This window comes from Leishmania braziliensis, chromosome 4 (assembly GCF_000002845.2).
Source record: "Leishmania braziliensis MHOM/BR/75/M2904 complete genome, chromosome 4".
Classification (NCBI taxonomy): Eukaryota; Euglenozoa; class Kinetoplastea; order Trypanosomatida; family Trypanosomatidae; genus Leishmania; species Leishmania braziliensis.
In genome coordinates this window covers 26478-47487 of record NC_009297.2, presented here as the reverse complement: position 1 = coordinate 47487, position 21010 = coordinate 26478, and the positions used below count along the sequence as shown (strand labels likewise).

The following is a 21010-nucleotide window of genomic DNA, read 5'->3' as shown; positions in this document are numbered from 1 at the left end:
CCATGACACCACAGTAGTTATTGTGGTGGCATGGTGGAGTGTGAAAGATGGGGAAAGGGGTGGGGACACTACAGTGAAACTTTTCCTGCCCCTCCTACAATGCCGAGCGCGCAGAGCACCCGTACACGTGCTTAGCAACATGAACCCCTCAAGGCACTCAACTGTTATTCTAGAATAACAGAGGAGAGCGGCAAAAGCGCCTTTTCACTTCATCCTTTTGTTTTTTTTTTTTTTCTCTCTCCCCCCCGTGGGCCTGGACGAACGTGCTTTTGTGGCCATACGTCATGACTCGTACACCGAGCAGCCAACACTGCGAGTCTCTCCGGCTCTCTCCCAGTTCGACACTCTTCCAGTGCTTGTCAACGTGCGTGTGTGTCCCCAGTCCTCCCTCCCCGCATGTGTATTGAAGGATTGGAGTTGTCAGGGCAGTGTGCCGCGTGCTGTATCTCTGGTTCTTCCACTGTTGCTGATTGGAGGAGTGCCTTGAGGGTAGTACGATGCGCGGTGTCAGTGGCAGATGCCGACAAGGGAAGAGCGTAAGAGAATACGGAGCGCGATTTGCGGTGACGGGAGTCGCGCCTCGCGCCACACTTTGCTGTCGCCCTTCTTCCCTTGTGGACCTACTCGGAGGAGGGCGGGGATACCTCGTACATGTACACTCTGTACATGTCACTTTCACCTAGAAAACGGTAGGTGGCATTGGCTCCCCAGGCAAAGGTGTGCGTGGGATTCTTTGTGGTGTAGTGGAGGCGCAAGTAGGGAATTTCCCACGTGATCTGCACAAACACGCGATACACGCGGGTCCCAATTGCGCCCTCAACGCATTTGTTCACCTCACAGAGCATCCGTTCAATGTTGTCCTCCATACTCTCATTTGCTTTGTCGGCCTGTAGCGCGTCCATGGTGCCCTTGTCCAGCACCACGTCGAAGAAAGGACCAAACTGTTCTCGCACACGACTGAGATCTCGGACATCAGCCACCTCCCAGTGTACGTCTACCAGCGGATGAGCTGAACTGTACTTGGCCTTCATGTGATCGATGACAACAGCGGAGTAGTCAGTGGCCACCTGGACGAGTCGGTAGGGCCTTGAATCTTCCGTCGGATATTTTGCCTCGTAAGCGGCGCGAATGTCGGCGCAGAGGGTGGAGTTACCAGTACCAAGGTGCAACACCTTGAGCGTGCCGTCGAATGCCCTTGTGCCGTGCTGCACACGATAGACAGCCTCAACGGCCTCAAAGGATGCTGCGACACACATGGGATACACTGAGGGGAACCAATCATAGTGCTCCTCCTCCATGTAACGCCGGTCCCAGTACTCCTGTTTGCTGTACTCTGCGTTTCTAGCCGGCTTCATCGTGACTTCGACGTCCGTCACGCGTTGCTCTCAGGGTGCACGTTTTTCTTCTTTTTCTTGTTTGTGGGTGAGTTTGTCAAGTAGAGGGGCTGAAGGACTGGCCGACGAGTCTTAGACGACACGGCCAACAGGGAGACGGACGCACAATGCGCGGGTCGTCAACCGTCTCGCCGAGTGCATTTCTTTGCGTTCTACCCGGACAGATACAGGTACAGAGACAGGCAGCAGCGACACAGGAATGGCCGACGGCCGGTGTGCTGACGAGTGCATTCCTGTAGGACGGCAACAGTGCATTTTTCACGGCTGGGTTACACGTGATTCCCCTCTACGGCCAATTTTACCCTTTGCCAGTTTCACCAATGCGAGGCTTCCTTTTCATTTCAACGTAACAGCGTTACCGCACATTCGCTAATGCAGTCCGCGCCTTTCTCGTTCCTTCGCCGCGATGAGGATGCAAGCATCATCGTCCTTCTCAGAGGGAGAGCTAAAGCGAACGAGAAGGAAGACTCGAGTGGGGATCATGCAAAGGGAATACAGTAAAGCAGGCACTCTCTTAGAAGGGAGCCCAGTGAGCGCCCTCCAACAAACGTGTGCCTACATCATTGCGCATTGTGCGCTGTCTCAGTTCCTTCCCCATCCTCCGTCGCCGCCGTCACTTCCAACAAAGGGGACTGAAGGCGCTTTTCAGTTCGCTGCACCACCACTCGCTGCTCAGACCTCGTTCTACGCACACACGTGCTCTACAGAGTATTTTCACAAAGGATGACAGCATCACCGCACCCCGTTCCCCCCACGGTCCGTTCCCACACGTCACGTTCGCTCTCTCCGTCTTGTATGCCGCACTTCCACCGCAAAAGCGGAAGAAGGAAAAAGTACGACAGCGCGGAGAGAGCAGGCGAGTGTGTGTGTGTGTGTGTGTGAGCGCGGGAGAGCGCGGGAGGGCGGCTGGTCATGCCCATCTCGTTCAAAAATCGAAGTTCTCGGCGCTCATCGCCCACGGAAACTTCTTCAGGATGGTGGCAGAGAAGACTTTGCTGATCGGCACATCTTGCGCCTTCGCCCACGAGCACACGATGCGGGGGTCAATGTAGTTGATTTTGCTCGTGCCGAGCGACACAGCCTTGTTGTCATCCTTGATGCGGATAACGTTCTCCTCGCGGTTGAGTCGTTCCCGGTAGCGCACCAGAGCCTTGCCGATGTCACTGGGGAAGGATCGCACCACCGGAGGACGCGGAGGCACCAGTGTGGGGATTACCTCCTCTTCCTGCATCAGAATCTCCTTGTTCACTAGGCCTTGAGATTGGGCGATGTCGAAGAGTGATTCCTCCTTCTTCGACACCCCTGACTCACTCGACAACGAAGAGCGATCGTAGGACGAGTAGGACGAAGAGTTCGAGTCGGAGCTGTCTTCGCTGCTGGAGTCGTCATCGGAGGACGAGGATGAGCTACCAGACGACGACGAGGATGAGGACGACGAACTGGAGCTGCGCTCAACGCGGCGCACCTTCGGCGGCGGAGCCATTGTCGCAGCCGGCGCCACAGCTATCTTGACGGGGGACACCATTGTCTTCATCGGCTTCAGCTTAAGCAGCGCATCCTCGTCGGTTGCTTCAATCAGCCGAGGGCGCTGACCAAGCACACCAGCCGCAGCCAGGGTCGCTCGAACGCTGGGTGACATCTTGAGCTTTAGCGAAGACATATCAATCGGGGTCTTCTTGGGCGCTGCGGCCGGCACCGACGGCGGGGCCACCGGAGGACTTTGAGTAGGCTGCATGGCACACTAATACGATATCCCTCAGAATTACCTATTAAGTACCAGGAAGTGTGAGAGAGGGGTGATGTTGTGGTTGACCTCTTTGAGCGATTGAAAAAGGGGTATGCGGAGGGAAACTCTACCTTATCGATAGTGATCAAGCCACCATGTCGTGGTCCGGCAGTGAAGGAGGAGAGGCAGCGATGATGGACAGAGTAACTGCATGTGTGTCGGTACGCAGATAAAGACACGTCGACGCACGTCAAGGGAGCGAGAGGTAGGGAAAGAGGGCGGCAATATCAGTGACCATATTGCACAAGCATCTCACCCCACCCCACCCACCCTTCCCACGTCGCCACAAAAAGAAGGGGGGAGGAGCCGCGCGACAACAATGGAGTACGGTACACGAGATACAGCGTTTCTTTGTCAGGTGCCTCAGGTGCCACACGCCGACACCTCTTTTCGCCGGCGTCAGGGCGAGCACATACAAAAACACCAATCTTCTCCACTTTGCAAAGTACCGCGGGTGCTCTTCAACTGGTATGCTTGCATCACCACAGGCGCTCATCACACAAAACCTAAAGAACAGTACAGAGGTCATGAAAGAAGAGAAAAGCTGTTGGCCCCACCGTCTTACCATTCAGGTCTCCCACCCCAGAGCTCTAGCAGCGCACGTGCACGCACATGAGTTTCCACTGCGAGCCGAAGCGCCTTTATCGTGCTCTATGCCGTAGCCGGGGTGTATTCGCTGTAAGATGAGTTTTCCCCCTCACATGATTAAATACCACACACGTGTTCTACTCGCACATACGTCGAAGCTGCAATTAATCCAGGAAAGGTAAGGATGCTCCGGAGAGCAGGCGGTGTCGTGTGACACATGCGTGTATGCGTGTGTGTCACTGTGTTGTGAAATACGGCACTCCTTCCTCTGAGAGATGAGTTAGGCATGAGGGGATCGGGCGCACATACACTGGAGATGGCGTCGGGTGTACGCTTTCCCTTTCACCCACTGCCCCATGGACTGCAATAAGCCACACCTTTAAAACACATTTTTGTAGTACCACCACTGACACAGATAGCGCCACGTCCCGCGGTTTATGCAAGTATACTAGGCTACGGAGAGGAACATGAGAGGACTCTCAAGGAAAAGCCAAGGTGAGACGCGAACGTTGGAAGAGCGTTAGGCTAAAGTAAAATAGAGACGCAAAAGACTTCGTACCATGAGCCACAGAACACCCAGAGGTGCTCCAGGCATCTGCGTTTCCGTCTTTTCTTTTGACCCTCTCTCTCCATCGTCCCGCTTGGCTGTCCCACGCACCGCGAGGAGCGAGCAGGGCACCTGAAGGTAAAAGGGGATAAAAATGAAAAGGTACACAAGCAAATACACACGCACGCACACACGAGGTGAGAGGAGAAGTACAGGGGGAATTTCGTTTTGGTTGTGTATGAGCTCGTCCAAGAAGGCGAAGAGGGGAGATGCAGAGAGAGGGGAGGGCAGATAATTTGGGGTCGCAGGGCACGAGTGAACGCGAAGACAGCAGAGGCAGCGGCCATGCGACGAGAGAGAGGAGGGTGAGTAGGGGGGGGGTGAGCAAAAAGGAGGTGAACGGTACGCACGTCATCGATAAATGCGACAATTGTGCTCTATAGTCATGAGGGGTGGAATGAATGGGCTCCGCCTCGGGGGGGGGGGGGTACAGTCGCACGGTGCGCACATGCAAAAACGCTCTGCTACTCATCCACGCTGAAACGAAGCCACGCAACCCACCTCTGCAGCCCAACGTGGGATAATACCTCCACACGCCAAGACTTGGGTATGGCACAAGGGAAACGATCTGTGCCTTGATGGTGCGGTTCTCGTCGTCACACCAACACACCACGAACAGGGTTACACAAACATTCACAGCAGTCCCATGGTTGCCTCCTTCTCCGTCTCTGCAGACTGCTCCTGTGAATTGCTCGTACTTGCACCCTGGAGCGGGGAATTGCTAGAGTTCCGGCGTGTGGAGAAGCTGCTCATTTGACGCGACATGAACGCGATGTACGGGTTCGTAGCATGGATGCGACTCTCCTTCTCGGCGATATTCTCCTTGACACGCATCTGGCGCTCCATCACCAGCCGCTCGCGGCGTGCCGCTGCCTCCTTCTGGCGTGCCAGGGTGCGCTTGCGCATTTCCTCCTGCATCTTCCTCCGCTCCTCCGCCCTCTTCCGCACGGACACACAGGAGCGCTGCGCACGCATCAGCTCACGCTCGACATGCATAAGCTGCGTGTTCTCCTGGATGACGAAGGCGCGTTCCTGCGTGTAGTTGCGGTGAGCTTCACGCTCGTTGATCTCATCAATCATAAACACCTCGCTGTGTGTCAATGGGCGGCTCTCCGCAATGCTCGCGCTATAGATTTTCGTAGCGCTATACGGCAGATCGACGGTGGGCCTGGCGCTGACGGACATGCCCACTGAGTAGCGCCCGGGCGACCTGGCCGACCCGGCAGAGAGCACTGACGCGCCGTAGCTCTGACCAGCGCGCGGGTGGCTGCTGCGGCGATGGCCATCGCTATCATATCCCGACGTCACCGTCTTGCAGCGCTCCTGCTCCAGCAGACGCTGGTGCTGTGTCTCGAACTGGCGCTGCATCGCCGCGTCCTCGTCCATCGGTTTCCACTGATGGGCGGCAGCCTTCTCCGTGGCGGTGGACTGCGTAGAAATCTCCTCGGCACTCCGTGGATGGCGCTTGGCGTCGGGGACAGGAACGGAATCCGAGCCAGGTGTTATCTTTCTCCTGTAGGCTGGCACCAGTTGCGCCATACGGGCACAGCGGCGCTTCTCGTAACTCTGGTAGCGAAGTTCCGCCACCTCGTCCGACACGCCGGAACCTGTGAAGTGCGACTTGTCGTACGGAGCCAGCTCGCAAGGCTTCACGCCGTACTCCCTGCACAGTGCCACGCTGCGCGGCGTGTTTACACCCTCCGGGACAGGAGGTCGATGCTCCACGTTGTCGATGCTAACTTTGCAAGCGAGCCTTTTCTTCCGCGGTGCTGCCGGTGGCCCTGCTGTCTTCGCCTTCTTCGCGTGATTCCCAGATTTCTTCACCTTATTGGGCTTGCTGACCTCGCAAGGGCGCGCCGTCTTGGCGACCTCCGGAGGGGCCGCCTCAGCGTGCGACGCTGCTCCTGTAACTTTGAGCCGTTTCACTTCTTCGAGTTCTTCGTTGGCCGAGCAAGCCGCCGCCACCACTTTCCCCAACTCCAGCTCCTTAGAGTAGCGGTCAGCTGATATGTCGGTCGGTTTGTACGTACCACCAAGTTCCTCTTCGCTGCTTTCTTCCTCTTCGCTGCTTTCCTTCTCTTCGCTGCTTTCCTTCTCTTCGTGTCCCTGGGAGTGGGCCTCCTCTTCGGCCGTCGACTCACAGTACGGTATCGCTGCCTTTGTCGCCTGAGGATCCTGGGGCGACTCCTCGCATTCTTCATGTTGCGCCAGCATCTCGTTGTCCATCGATTGCGCTTCAGGGTACGAGGCCCCCCGCTCTACGATGATCCCTGACGAGCTCATCGTGTCCGTGTGTATGTAGGTGACGGTATTTTATTCGTTTTGGAGATGAATATGATGGGGAGGGGGGGGGATGAAAACACAGGTAAAAAAGCAAAGAAGAATGAGAAGACAGATTGTACTGCCTTACGTATACGACTTAAGACACTGTTCTTGTTCACTGCAACCGGAGCGATTGTGAGATCCACAGGCTTTCCAAGATGCAGACGTCAAGGAGAAACAACAGCACAAAGGAAGTGAGATACGCTTGCGGTGCGCCGTGTGACAAAATAGCACAAACAGTCAACACAGAATGTAGAGGAAAGTACAAAGGAAGTGTAAAGGTACAGTTGTGGGGATCAATCAATGAAACGCGAAGATGAGCGAATAACAAACACACAAAAAGATCCGACAGGAAGACGAGTGCTACGTTGGCGAATTACCTCGCGCGCGCGCGTATATGTGTGTGTATGTGTGTGTGGCTTTCCTTTCTCTTCGACTCGAGACTTAGCAAAAAGAGAAAGAAGGTCAGAGTACGAGGTAGCTGTGCAGGTGTAGTGCTGCTGTGGGTAGGAAGGGGGGATTGATAGGATGCGTCAAGAGGATATCAGTACGCCCAATCAGAAAGAGAGACTCGAAAGGTGTGAGAGTGAGTGAAAGCGGCAGGGGGAGAGAAGAGAGGACTGAATTGATGAGATAAAATGGAACGGGTCGTAGCTGAGCGGGAGTCGGCGACATATGCCGCAGATTCTGGAAAGAGAGCAAACAAAGCCTAAAATTGACTGCTCTGTGTAGAGCTCCAAAGGGAAAGAAAATACAAGTGTGTCACCACGGTGGCGTCCTCTCGTGCCATTTCCCATAATCTGATGGCCTCGGATATGAGTCAAAAATCAGGCAATACAGCAATACACCACATAGCTTCGGTGCACGTCTGTCGCGCACTCTTTCTTTCGGCGTATCGTGGCTCTCACAAGCACGCTTTTCTGGCGCACCAGGATGTCAAACTTCATTCAGAAGCGCCAATCAGCACACCCGTTTGCCATTGACCAAAAAATAACTGCCACGGCTGCAGCAGAAACCACCTTCCCCAAACGCGGCCACGCGCGCAAGGCGTTGCTCAGTTTTCGGTAGAGCTCGTCTTAGCTGTGCCCGCCGACTTCTGCGCCACTGCAATCACCGCCGACACAGCGTCGACGCTGACCACAGACACGCTGGAGAAACCCCACCGCCGCAGCGCAGTGCAAGTGTTCACTGCACGCTGCGCCTCCGAGGCCATTACAAATATCTCTGCCTTTTCCTTGTTCGATGGCAGAATGGGGCACGCTGCACCCGACAAGATATCGTGCGGATGTAGCGCTACTATTGCAGAGAACTTAAGTGGCCGCAACTGCCTCTCTGGCTCGCTGCGAACGTCGATAACGAGGGCGCCTGGGGAGGTGCAGCTAATAGACAGCAGCGCCTTCTTCAGATATGACGATGTCACTGTATGCTGCAACGACGTATAGGCATCCAGATTACACTTTGGGTCTAGTGATGCGTACCCTTTCGTCACGTACTGCACGCCATATCGTTTGTTGAGGTTTGACACCGTCCACGCAGTTTTCGGAATCCACTGCGCCATGGCTGCCGACGAGATTGCGCTTGTACGTGTGTGTGTGTAAGGGGAAAGGGATGAGGAAGCAATGCCAACAACGGCAGTCGAACGAGGACCGGAGGGTCAAATGAGTAACCCACAGAAGAGAGAGAGGGAGTCGGAAAAGAAGCAAAACGAATAGAGAGAGAGAAAAAGAGATCGAAAACGATGAAAAAGAACACACGAAGAGGGTAGCGCTCTGTGACAGGTGCCTTTGGCCGTCGCACCTACACTGCGCATTGTCACGAAAACATTATCGTCTGATCAAAAAAGTAACGAGGCGACAGGGGCGAGTGAAGGGAACATAACAGAGTCCCTTCCTCACAACTGCACATAGTACACGAGTGTTCCCTTCGCTGCGCGAAGGGCGTTGTGAGCTTCAGAGGGTTCTACCCACACGTTAACACACAAACTCACATGCTGAGCGCATCGCAAGAGCAACACGGAAACAAGAGGACAATAAGGAGAGAGTTCGCCACTGCCATTGCCTCATAGGGTGTCTGCTACGTTTCTTTGATCACGTTGCTTCTGTCGTCACCGTAGTTCATGCTAGTGGCGCCAGCAGCGTGATAGGCGCTTTAAGGTAGTTCACCAAACGCATAACAAAACAGTTCAGTATATATTTTCGTTCGGTATGCCTCTAGTCCAGCCGTTAAGTTAGAGACATTCCGCAGTGGTCGGGCTACGGTGCACTGCAGTGGCCTTCGAGGCGTCGACTTGACATACAAGTAGGTCACGCGAGGTCACAGAAACAAGGTCGGAATTAGAGACGATGTTCGCGCAAAGCCGGGTGGGGGAAAGAATGAAAAGAGAAGTAGAATCGAGGAACTGGGGAGCAAACGGCGCGCCCCCCTGACAGGAAGTGAAGCTTCCAAGCGTGGGTTGCCATGGAGGCAGGCCAAAGAAAGAAAGTCGACGTCGTCTTTGCTAAATGCGAGAGAGTCTGTGAGGGAGGGGGGGGGGGAAGTGGCACAAGCAACTGCGCTAAAGCAGCCGATGAGCGAGAGGAGAGCGCAACAGGAAGAAAAGACACAGCGCAATAAACAACGGAAAAGAGCAGGAACCACCCGCGCCGTGTAGGCGTCCGACGAGGGACCAAAACATCCCTGGCTAGGAGAGGGTAGAGAAGGCGTACACTGTAATATTTTCAATTCAGCGGCTTCGCCGTACACCTGATCTCATAGCCTACCAGGGGGGTATCTTAGTGCCCTTTCCCATTGATGCTCATTATCGATTCAGCACTGAAGTGCGAAAGGTCAACATATTTTTGCCTTTTCACACTTACTCCTACGCATTTACACTTGATCTCCTCCTCTCCCCCGTTCGCGTCACATCTCGGAAAGGCAAGAGCTTAGTCGCGGTGTAAACAAGAGGAGCCATAAGAAAACAGGAAAAAGGAAATAAGCTCATTCGTTTTTGTGTGCTTCTCTTTGATGTTTCTGCTCAAACACCAACCGTACCGATGCTTCTGTGTGGCAGTGCTTCGTTCCAGCGCGGAGCTATAGTAACAGTAACGAGCGAGGAAGAAAAAATAGATGGAGAGGGATTGGGGGGAGGGGGAGCAAGGGCATGAGATTGGCATTCGGTAGGAGTGAGGTACGACGTTGACCTTGTCTCATCTCAAACCTTTCCGTCGTCCTGTTCCTCAGTCATTTCTTCCATCTCCGCGAACGAGGAGAAAAGTACACCACTTATGCGGAAAGGGAAAAAGAGAGTGGCGAAGGAGGTGTGGGAGACGACCGTGTTAAGCCAAGAAAGAAGTGAGGGATGAGGAAAAGAGGGTGGGGAGCTGAGTTAATCGAGAAATGGAAATAAAAACAAGAGGCACATAAAATGCTCACTGGTTTTAGGTCTTCGTGAATCGGTAGCAAAAGATACACCTTTGACGGTTGTTATCTTCTTTTTCATTGTTTGTTGGCTCGTTTGCCGAGCGCGGAGGAGGGAGGGGGAGGGTGGAGAAGGACTGCAAATACAACGGTGAAATTGTTGCTTGTGAATTACAGCCAACTTCTCCCAGATGCTGTTCCTCTTTGGGAGAGGAACATCACGCTCCTTTTTTCTTGATAGGAACAGAAGACCCTCTTCACAGGGTACGCTTCAGCACGGTATCAGCATCCAGTACCCACTATGCGGGAAAGCCAGGCAGCCTCCCTATCCCTGCCATTCCCGAACCACTTCTGGCGGTGACAGCGCCCAGCGCCCACAGCGTGCGGAGGGCGGAGGGGTTCAAAGCGATGTCGGTGGTCCATCCCAGGGTGGGGGGCGTCGCATGCGAGGGTCAGCGTGGCTCTGGCGCATCCCACCCAACCGCCACTGCCTACTGGTATGGGAGGCCTGCGCCACGCCGCGGGATGTGTCGGGTGGCGACCGGCGCAATGAGCGCGGCGATGGGGCGACCGGGGAAGCAGGGGGCGGGGGGGGGTTGTGGCAGAGCCCGTGCCCGTGTCGCTGAGTGCATGCGCTGCCGCCACGCGCGTGTCTGGCATTGCTTTGCGCCACGCGACGGCCCTGTGGAAGACCAGGGTGCGGTGGAGTCGAATGGGTGTTCGATGGCACAGAGTGGGCACGTCGGGCAAAGAAGAAAAAAAAGTGACAACAAAGTGGAGTGAGAAAAAGGAGACAAGAGAGAGGCAAAGGGAACAACGAAGTCGTTGAAAAAGCGCACAGAAATGGAGTGAGTAAGAGAAGAGGGCCTGCAAGCCTATGAGGGAAGGAGAGCTTGAAGATTACAACAGCGCAGTGGGGGGGGGGAGAAAACGAAATCTGTAAATAATAATAAGCGAAGCGGTCGTCTTCGAGCTGTGGAGGAGAAAGAAAATAACAGTATCGAAAGTGGAGAGAGGTCGAGAACGGGATTCGCACATGTGCGCACAACGTCTACGGTTGTGCTTTGTCTCTCCTTTGAGTTGAATAGAGTTCATAACTGCCCGTGTCAGTGAGTGAGGAATAATATTGCAGCACTGCCACTGAGACGCAAGCAAACAAGTACAGTGAAAAAGGTGGCAAGGAGCGGGAAAACAATAGCGTCATCTTTGCCCATAGAGAAAAAGTAGAAAAGCAAAGGGACAATACAGAAACATGGAGGTTGAGGGCAGTGCTTTCCATCAAGGGTCATACGAAGACGACGTTGTGACGGGGAGTAGGGAAAAAGCACACGCATTTGCCCTCTTTTTTTTTTCACTATGCCGTTAGGAACTGCGGGGGAGGGAAGAGAAGGGGCGGCTTGACTTTGATCCTACTGCCATCCCTGACCCACCAGCAATTCCTCTCACGTCAACTTCAAGGTATTACATGAAAGTACGAACCAAAAAGAAGACCTTATTCTCGATCCCATTTTCTCCTCTTCAAAGTTGATATTCCCGCGCCTCTTTTCTGTTGTTGCAGAAGTGGTTGGCACCCACGTGTGCGCGCCTACAAGCACGGACAGACATACAAGACACACATGCATGCGCCTTATCCACTAACATGCAAAGGAAGAGCTGCCAAGGCCAGGGAAGCGAATCAAGAGACACTTTTCTCGTACTTTTTGTGGCGTCGATAAAGCATATCATATATTGACCCTGTCTCACATCCATGGATGTGCACTAAACAGTCAGTGGCATGCGAGAGCAGACATACTTTGCGCGTGGGGATGAGATGGGTAGCCAAAGAGTCAAGGGAGTAGTGGAGGTAGACGACGTTGCACTGAGAAGAGAGAAACAGCGACAGGAAAGAAAAAAGCACATCCATCCCATATCGAAGTGAACACATCAACACGAGAAGTGGTTAGAAAAGAAAAAGATCGTTGTCTCTGATGGGTAAAGAAGTGGGGGGGGGGAAGAGTAAGAGGATGAGGTGGCTCAGAGGCTGCACGTTCTTCCTGTCTCTTTCATCTTCAGCGACGCGTCCACCAACCCGCTGTATCAGGTGGAGGCACACACACACACAAATGAAAACAAAAGATGCTCAGAAATGTGCCCTTTTGTTGTTGCTGTTGGTAGTTGTAGTGTGAACCGTGCAGTCTATAGTCTTCTCATAATTGTTACCCTTAGGGGTGAGCAGAGCGAGAAGCTTCGGGCTCACAATGACGCTGCGAGACGAGTCGCTGCCATTCAGCGCGATGCCGAATTTCTGCAGCGCCTTGCTCTGGGACGGCAGCAAGGCGCACTTGGCCCTCACCAGTGCCTTGAGAGCCTCCACATCTCCCGCCTCGAGCAGCGCGGTAACCAAGGAAAGAGCGGCCGCAGAACGCACGTAATGCAGCGTGTTCTCGCTCAGGATGATGTCACGGTAGAGGTCCGCAGAGCTCTTTGATGTAGCTTTCTCCTGCAGGGCCTTCACAATGGAGAGCGTTTCAGCATCCTGAAGAAACCTTGTCAGCTGGCGGCACACATGAATGTGACCGCAGTCCTTGGTCCACTTGCAATGCCCGTCTATGTTGAGGCGACACACATGCTTCTTCCACGAGATGACGTACACACCATTCATGCAGGGAAGCGTCTCCAGCCCCATCGTGAGGCTGAGGTTGAGCAAAGAGAGGTCGATGAGGTAGGGCTTCTCCCCGTCCTGAGGGAACTTCAGTGCATCGTCGAGGCTCAGTGCGTAGCAACGACCTGATACATGAGGAGCGCAGTTGGCGCTGAGCATCTCCTGTGAGTAGTAGCAATTGTGCAAGGCACAGCACAACGATTCTGATGTAGCACGACACTGCATCAGATACGAGCTGGAGATGTGAAAACAGCGGCACCGTGCCCCCTCTCTGCAGCCAAGGCCCTGCGCATCGAGGAGGCACACAGAGCTCTTGCACGGGCGAGTGCTGCTCGACATCACGTCGTTATCGTACAGGCTGATTCCCATCGTTGGTTCGCGCACGCACGACACCGGAACTGGAATCCGCTGCAATGACGGGTGGAATTGGTCAACGAGAGCGAAGCCCCATATGTTGACATCATACTGAGGGCGCTGCTTCACGGTGCTGGAAGCCGCGCTGCGGCTCAGAACCGATGGTGTCTCGCCCCCGGAGCAGCACGATTGAGTTGAGAGGGAGTTCCCGCTGCCAGAATGAGCGAGCTTTGCTTTCGGCGTGGTACAACCAGAGACGGCATCGATCGAGACCGCCATTGATGCCACACTGTTGGCTGGATCCATAACAAAGTACAGTGGTGGCCCTGAGTGACCAAAGTAAGCATTGACTGGGTACGGTGCGTGTCCAGCGCCCATCATAATTACTGGAGCAGCGCCGTAGCCGCCGAACATGTTCCCGTGGTCTGGGGTAGGGCACAGAGTCGCGCCTCGCGGCATGTATGACTGCGGGTAGACCACGGTCACTGGCATGGCGCCCGTCGGGTGCAGCATAGGGTACGGTGGAAACATCTGTGGAAGTAATAGTGGCGGTGTAGGTGCTGTTGATTGACTTTTCTTCTGAATCTGAGGGTCGTGAGATACTGAATGAGTAGTGCCTTGGGCTAGCTGAACGATGGGTGAAAAGGATAAATGAACCCGCGGTAGGAGTGGCAGACAATCAAGCGAGAGGAGAGATGTGAATGACAAAGAGCTAACATTTGCGTGTTGAGATAGCGATATCGGAGCACACACGCGTAGATGCATTTGAATGCTTCTCGCAGGTGTGTTCACAGGGCAGTCAGCCGCACACGAGGATACGTGCAAGAAAGTGAGTTTACTGTTGGTGCCAGAGGGTAATGGAGTAGCGGATGCGAGGAAAAAGGCGCAGTACAGTGAAGACAACAGATCGGTACTTCCTTGCCGCGCTTAATGGAGATTGCTTCAACGTGTTGGTCGTTTCACATGCGAGGAAACCGGGCACACGGCACCTTTCGATAACAGCACTCCTTCCACGCCATGATTCATGTAGCGCTGGGGGGAGCCTCAATACCCTCTGATAGGGTGCGTAACCCCGCTTCTACTACGCGAAACCGATGCACGATTATGTCTGCCTGGACAGCCATTTCCTCTGTCTTCCTAGTAGTCAACTCCTGTTTGCGGAGGACGTCGTACTGCAGGAGGACGGCGGATGCCGTCGCCGTAACAAAGCCGCCAATGAGGAAGCCTGCAACTCGAGGGCCCATGACGACGACACCTTTTTATAGCTATGCAGCACAACACGTACCTCGTGATACGGCGGCTCTTCCAGCTTAGTGAATGTGTATGTGATATAGCCGACGAGGAAAACCGGCGGATCAGCGGGCAACAGCGTTTGCACCGAGACGGGAAGTAGGCGGAATACATAAAATGACGCCGCGGTGAGGAGGGCAGTGGCGGCTGTATTGTTTACAGGACAAAGAGGATACGAGTGAAATAGTGAACGGCCGTTGAGCAGCATGAGGGCAGCAGGATTGATGCAGAGGTCGCACGCTGAGCCGACAGGGTTTTGTCGTGAGAGGCCGAGAAAACGAGTCCACCGCTAGCGACAGTGATCCGTGCCAAACGCCCCTTTGACGCTCTGCTGTGCCTCCACGACACCACAATACCTGCACGTTCGCAAGAGTGCGGGTGCCATGGGGCACTGTAAGTTTTTTCTCCAGCTCTTGCTGAAGGCTGAGGTCAAGTGTGCATGGTAGAAAGGCGCAAAACAAGCAACGAGCAACTTAGTCTTTTTATTTTCACTGATAGGCTCAATATGATATGACCCAGAAGGAAAATGTAATGCAGAAATGGAGAGAGGTGTATATCTGAAAGGTCGAAGAGCTGAAGACGACGACATATCGGCCAAGGTAAAGAACAGTCCAGAGTGAAAAAATCGTGCGTGAAGGACACACAAAAATAAGAGGGAGGGAAACGAGAACAGAGGCTACCTGACTAACCCCATGCTTCTTGCCGTTGTCGTTTAGTTGGTGGGCCGGCTCGCTCGCAGTAGCAGAAGCAGTTGCCCTTTCACAAACAGCGCACACGTAGTCGATTGACACATCGTCAGTGGCTCAGTCCCCTTGCTGCGCGCAGCTTTCTCTTGTGGGCAACAACTGTGCATCTCAATTTCGAAAAAAAAAAGGAGAAACAAAGAACCAGGTCAATAAAAGCAAGTAGGATACATCAAAGCAGTGTGTGTGTGTGGAATACAGCACAACGGAGTACCAAGCGACTCTATGACACTGATCACGACCAAGATACTGTATTTTTGCTCTCCGTATTTACTGGCATTCTAATAGGCGAGTTTTGCTGATACTGCGGCGCACCCTCCAACGTTATGGGTTCTGCCGGCGGTGTTGTTTTCGCCTTGTCGCTTACCGACGCCGCTGACTCCATCTCCGCTAGCGCTGCTTCACGGGAGCAGTACATATCCATCAAGAGCAAAATAAAACCGTCCGTGTGGTCGATCTCGTCTGCAACACGATTAGAGAAGGACCCACCTGGCGGACGGCTGGCGATCACCTCGGCACTGGAGGGCGCCTCCTCTGTTTTGTAGATCAACAACCCCATTTCGGTGCATTCGGCAGCGCAGCCGTCATCCCCATACTTCTTTCGTGCATACGAAGCGATGTAGCGCGGATCGAGCTGTAGCGCAAGAAAGATGAGCTGACCGAGAAAGTCCTTTGCCAATTCTCCCGCGCGCTCGCACTTGTCGTAGAGGCGCAGAAAGGAGAAGTAGTGCTCCGACCTGCTGGGATGCGCCGCCGGACTCCCACCCGCGACATACAACTGTGACGTAAACAAGGAGGGCGAGCGGTGAGTCGTAGCTTCCTCTTGCCTCGTGGCGTTAATAGAGCCTGACATGGAGCTGCTGCTGCTAAGCGAGTCGGCCTGCATCATGCCTGCCGCCGCTCCCTGGAAGCGCGATGGAGAAGCGTTGAGAATGGCGCACTTGGAGGCTTTCCGGTCCACGCTTTTTGCGTGTGTGGCTACCTTCTTTAGTATCTCCATCACATGCAGCGAGCTCGTCATCCACGGCGCGAGGGAGGTCTCCAGAATAACGCTACACGGGCGACCACCAGCGCCAGTCGCCGCGTCGACAAGGTCTGCGTTCCACTCCAAACGATCCTGCAGATCGGTAGGAACGAGGGCAAGGGTAGCCGCCGTCATCGGCTTCACGACAACGTTTATGTAGTCTGACAACACTGTGGTGAGGTCAGCCCCCGAGACGTGGGGAAGAGTCATACGAATGCCGTGCCGTTCCATTTCGCACTCCTCCCGGTGGATCTCCGAGAGAAGCCACGTACCCATTCGGCAACACTGTGCCTGCGAGCGAAATGCAAAGCTGTTGGATGCCATCACCAGAAGAGCCGCCATTAGCTTGGGGGCGTCGGCGTCGGTTATGTGGCCGCTCGTATCAATGTCGTGCAAGGCAGACATTAGCGAAGGCCGGTTACGCAGTGCTGCATTCAGCACCACATCGTACAGTGCCTCCTTCACGAGATGGGCACTATCCGCCGAGACCGCTTCATCAGTCGTTGAGAAGAAGAAATTGTCCTCCCGTACAAGCGCACTCGTCAAGACCAGGAGAGACGCGTGCTCGGCGATTGCGACATCGCCGAACACAGACGCTAAGGGGTGGTCCAAAGCGACCAGGAGTGCGTCAGACGCACCGGGGTGTGCGACATCAACAGTCAGCGCAGCTAGGAAACAGATTGCGATCTCTTCATCGGAGAAGAGGAAGTTTACAGTGGGCTCTCTGAAAAAGAGCGACATCATCTGAAGCGCATCCGCTGCGTGTGTGGCGTTGTGGTAGCTGTTGTCGAGCGGGTAGCACGTGAAGATTTTGCGAAGAAAGCGTAAGAACTTCTCCGCGTTGATGCACAGGGACGTGAAGAAGTAAAAGTTGGCGAACACGCTGCAACAGACAGAGAGGAACAGGCGCTCCTTGTCCCCCATAATACTGCCGTCGTGCTCACGGACGTTGGTTACGTCAAATTCGATCTGCTCCACCTCATCGATGTATCGAAGTGTCTGAAAAGCGATGGCGTTGAGTTCTGCAAATACCCCCTTTGGACTCTGGAGAGCAGGCGTGGTACGCTGCATGAGGGTGTTGCAAGAGGACATTATAATGGAACCTGGGAGTCGAGAGGAGGCGATGTCAAAGTCCTTGGCACGCGTGTGGATCAGGCCGCTTCTGTGGCAAGAGAGCCGAAACGGCGCATGTCCGCTGATCATCTCCTCGAAATAGTTGTGCGCGCAGCTTCTCGGAGGCGTCTTCTTCGTGCTCGGCTGGCCCGCCGTCCTACAAGTTTCACGCAGCCGCGCGAGCGCGTCACCAATTTTGTCCCGCAGCTGCGGTGACAGCGATGAATCATCCTTCAGCGCCGCCAGAACATCGAGAGGATGCATATTCGTGTCGGCGCTAGGGGATATAGGAGGTTGCTTCGCTTCTGAGCGCATGGGAGGTAGCTGCAGCATGAGAGCTAGTTTGGTGGCAGTGTATAGAAGACAAAAAGTGAGCTAAGAGGTTTGGAGAAGGAGGAGCTGAGAGAGGGGAAGAGCACCCTTGCAGTTTGACCTAACACGCTAAAGATGTGGGGTGCTGAAAAAAAAAGAAGGCTTGAGAAGGAGGGGGATGCAGGAGAGCGCATGACAACATGAGAGAGCAAAAATGTCAACACAGGAGTACATCTACAATACTCCAAAGTGCGGAGGAGCATCTAAGCAGTGAAGGTACACTTCGAGGTGGAGAAGAGGACGGGACGCGGAACAGCGTAAAGATCGGTGTTGATGAGCTCTACCACTTGCTTCTCACTAGAAGTTGTCCAAGGCAACTACAGTGCTTCGCTTCCCAACACACAGTTGTGTGTCAGTGCAGATGAAAGTTGGCGTCTTTATTCTGCTTTGAGGCCGCGAAGCCACGAGGGCGATGTACAACATAGGTGGTGAGTAAATATGTGCCTTTCAGAGAAACAGCAAAGAGCGCACAAAAAAGAGAGCCCCTCATTGAAGATGCGGAATAATGAGGAGAGCGAGGCCAAAATACAAAAGAAAGCACACAGAAGAGTTGCGCATAGAGTGAGAATGATAAAGCCACTGCCTTACAACCACGTTCCCATGGAGTTGTTCAGGCCAACATCACTCCTCTCGTTCTTGGTCCTTTTTACTCCAGCAGTTGCACAGACCTTTTCCCCCTTTGACGTCTGGAAGACTTCTGTCAGCTTCAACACTTCTCCAAGCGTTACGTATCGTTGGCTGATGCGTCCTCTTGGCAATTTCACGACATTTAAGACGGTATTTGTGTGTCTCCATTAAGAAGATGCATGGGAGGACCTCAGGCGCAGCAGTATTTAACGCTGTAGCTTTGAGTAGTAGAAAAGAAGATATATTCGATTGGTTAGATCGAAAGACGACACTATGAAGCACAAAGAATATAGTAGAAGTTCTCATGAAAAGAGAACATATGCACGCGACCACATGCACACACTCTTTTTTTTTTCAAAAAGTGAATACATAGAGAAAAAGGCCAGTTCAATAACCCGGGCACTTTCACGTGCAGGTTGAATATATGCGCAACGCTTCCTCTCAGAACATGTTCCCGTAGCTCGCAGCGGAACCTCCGTCCGAAAGTGTAAGTTAGCAGTTGACCAAAAAGGTAAAAAAGGGAGCAACATGACCTCGACAAGAGAAAAAGATAAGCGCAATTGCAACGAACTGGAGCCGTGCTCTAGGGCAGGAAAGGGAGCAGAGCGGGTGAGACTAGACTTCGTTTGCCGAGGAGAAGAAAATGCACAGAAGAAAAAAAAGGATTACGGTGGAGGAGTAAACACGCAGAAACAAAAAGCAGGAGTGGGAAAGAATCGCTGCGTATACAGTACGAAAAGAGAAGCACTTACAAAAGGAAAAGAAACTCGAGTGGTCGACTATCACTTGCCGGTACATAGGCGCATCAAATAAAATCCTGCTTGTCGTTTGGTCATTCCGTTTTTCAGGAAGAAGCTGTCATCATCTCTTGGAAGACGACTCGACATGCAGGAGCGGGAGACTATCATCACATTGATGTAGCAACAAGGATGTAGGCAGTATTTTGATCAAGTAATTACGTCCATCCTCTCATCCTCAGTCGAAAACTGCGCATGAATAGAGGAAAGCACAACGCACATAACGATAGAACCATGCAGAATGACGTTTAGAGACAAAAGGGCCTTTTTGCTTTCCAACTGCATCATAAGTACACTTGAATATGTTTGCACGCAGTGTAGGTACACTTACACTGCTGCGTTAACCTTCCCTTCAATCGAATTCAAAGGCACTTCAAAAAAGGAAAGACTCCCAGCTGTTTCTCGTGTTTTTGCTCCAAAAACTCACCAAGCACCTACTCTCCTCTTGATGGTTCCTGGTCGAACGTCCCGACAGGATCCTCGCCCTTTACCGATGTTACCTTTTCTCCGTTTTTAATCAGTTACTTCTCGAAGATGGACAGGGCCTCGACATCCCTCGGGTCGATCGGATCGCAGATGCGGGTTCCGGGGATGAGCACAAACACTGCCGGAATGGCGATGAGTGGCGTGATGAGGTGGCCAACAATCAGCAGCCAGCGCAGGTTGCTGAAGTCGCACGGCGGGCTGGAGGAGAGAGGCCACACCGTCTCCATCAGGATCGCGCCAATCGTGGACGACGTCGAGGAGCCCATGTTGCTGAAGCTCGCTAGGATTGCGAACATCGTGCTCTCACACCCCTTTGGGCAGAGGCGCGAGATGAGCATGTTTAGCGGCATTTAGTTGAGCATGTAGAACACCTCGTACACGATAGCATCACCCATGATATACATGGGATGGTCAGGGATGCCGATGTACAAGTTCCAGCGCTCGACCATGATGATGTCAAAGACGCTCGCAAGAACCTGGACAAGGATGGTGCAGGCTAGCGTGACGCGGTAGCTCTGCTTCGAGAAGATGCGCGCAAACATGTACACACCAATGAGGCCAGCCGCGTTGCCAATGACGCTGCCCACCGTGTTATAGAAGGTCTGCGTGAAGTGCGGCCCGTCCGGCAGGCACGCGGCGTCCGACATGTAGAAGTTGTCCGTCCCGCCTGAGATGAGGATGTATGACACCTGCTGGAACCACCCGAAGAAGTTGGCCTTCATGATCGTCATGGGGATGCAAAGGAAGCCGGTCACGCACAGGATAAGGGAGATGCCGATGCAGCCGTAGAGCAGCTCGTAGGTCGAGCCCGTGATGTTGAGCACCGTCAGCGCAATGACGCCAGCCGTCATGGTGACGCCGTAGACGGCGATGGAAATATTGCGAAAGATGGCCTCTTTCTTCGCCTCAAACATTCTGCACAGGCACGTTTGCGTCACCAACGGTTCAAATTCCTGCTCTGCGCAGTCGCTGGAATTTAGCTTGCCACATTCTACGAGCTCGAAGCTGCTCCTTCTTGATGTGGTCCGACGCGTTCGCATACTCAGCTTTGCTTTCCTCAGTGGCCGACCTGCTGGAGACCTTTGCCAACGCGTTCTTGCTTTAGCAAAAAAACAGGTTTCTCCCCAGGCGCTCTACGACGCTCCTCTCACCTCACTAATTTGCGATGAGAAAGACATTCGTGATTGCCTACAAGACCTGCGGAGATGAAGCTGCTGATCGTCGGTTGGTCTGGGTCGGAGAGCGGTCCTTGGCGGGTGCAACGACCTGGCCAACCATGATGAGTCTCCGAGTTTACAACATGAGGTATGCATCACGAAGGGGAGGGTTAGTGCCTAATGCGTCGGATGTCGTGGCCCTCCGACAGCACGTCAGGGATCATAATGTAGAAGACGGAGAGGAGGATCATGCTCGTTACAGCCACCACACTCAATTTTTCGAACAAGAAAATAACGTAAGCGACAGGTCGTA

At 53.6% G+C, this 21010-nt stretch overlaps 7 protein-coding genes and 1 pseudogene across 8 annotated transcripts; all 8 read right to left on the bottom strand.

The window, feature by feature from the left end:
* Positions 1–620: 620 nt before the first annotated feature.
* On the bottom strand, positions 621–1355 carry LBRM_04_0120 (conserved hypothetical protein; the record flags this gene model as incomplete). Its single annotated transcript, XM_001561647.1, has 1 exon — positions 621–1355. The coding sequence occupies one exon, from the start codon at positions 1353–1355 to the stop codon at positions 621–623; it is 735 nt and encodes a 244-aa protein (XP_001561697.1).
* A 964-nt stretch (positions 1356–2319) lies between these two features.
* Positions 2320–3129, bottom strand: LBRM_04_0110 (DNA topoisomerase type IB small subunit; the record flags this gene model as incomplete). The annotated part of the gene is made up of 1 exon (XM_001561646.1): positions 2320–3129. The coding sequence occupies one exon, from the start codon at positions 3127–3129 to the stop codon at positions 2320–2322; it is 810 nt and encodes a 269-aa protein (XP_001561696.1).
* Positions 3130–5008: 1879 nt separating this feature from the next.
* LBRM_04_0100 (conserved hypothetical protein) lies at positions 5009–6658 on the bottom strand (the record flags this gene model as incomplete). Its single annotated transcript, XM_001561645.2, has 1 exon — positions 5009–6658. The coding sequence occupies one exon, from the start codon at positions 6656–6658 to the stop codon at positions 5009–5011; it is 1650 nt and encodes a 549-aa protein (XP_001561695.1).
* Positions 6659–7751: 1093 nt separating this feature from the next.
* On the bottom strand, positions 7752–8255 carry LBRM_04_0090 (conserved hypothetical protein; the record flags this gene model as incomplete). The annotated part of the gene is made up of 1 exon (XM_001561644.1): positions 7752–8255. One exon carries the CDS (start codon positions 8253–8255, stop codon positions 7752–7754), a length of 504 nt encoding a protein of 167 aa, XP_001561694.1.
* Positions 8256–12212: 3957 nt separating this feature from the next.
* On the bottom strand, positions 12213–13853 carry LBRM_04_0080 (hypothetical protein; the record flags this gene model as incomplete). Its single annotated transcript, XM_001561643.1, has 1 exon — positions 12213–13853. One exon carries the CDS (start codon positions 13851–13853, stop codon positions 12213–12215), a length of 1641 nt encoding a protein of 546 aa, XP_001561693.1.
* Positions 13854–14110: 257 nt separating this feature from the next.
* LBRM_04_0071 (hypothetical protein) lies at positions 14111–14332 on the bottom strand (the record flags this gene model as incomplete). Its single annotated transcript, XM_003722893.1, has 1 exon — positions 14111–14332. The coding sequence occupies one exon, from the start codon at positions 14330–14332 to the stop codon at positions 14111–14113; it is 222 nt and encodes a 73-aa protein (XP_003722941.1).
* Positions 14333–15356: 1024 nt separating this feature from the next.
* On the bottom strand, positions 15357–17591 carry LBRM_04_0070 (putative cAMP-specific phosphodiesterase; the record flags this gene model as incomplete). The annotated part of the gene is made up of 1 exon (XM_003722892.1): positions 15357–17591. The coding sequence occupies one exon, from the start codon at positions 17589–17591 to the stop codon at positions 15357–15359; it is 2235 nt and encodes a 744-aa protein (XP_003722940.1).
* A 1984-nt stretch (positions 17592–19575) lies between these two features.
* Positions 19576–20454, bottom strand: LBRM_04_0060 (annotated as a pseudogene). Its single transcript has one exon. A coding segment is annotated over exon 1 (879 nt).
* Positions 20455–21010: the final 556 nt, after the last annotated feature.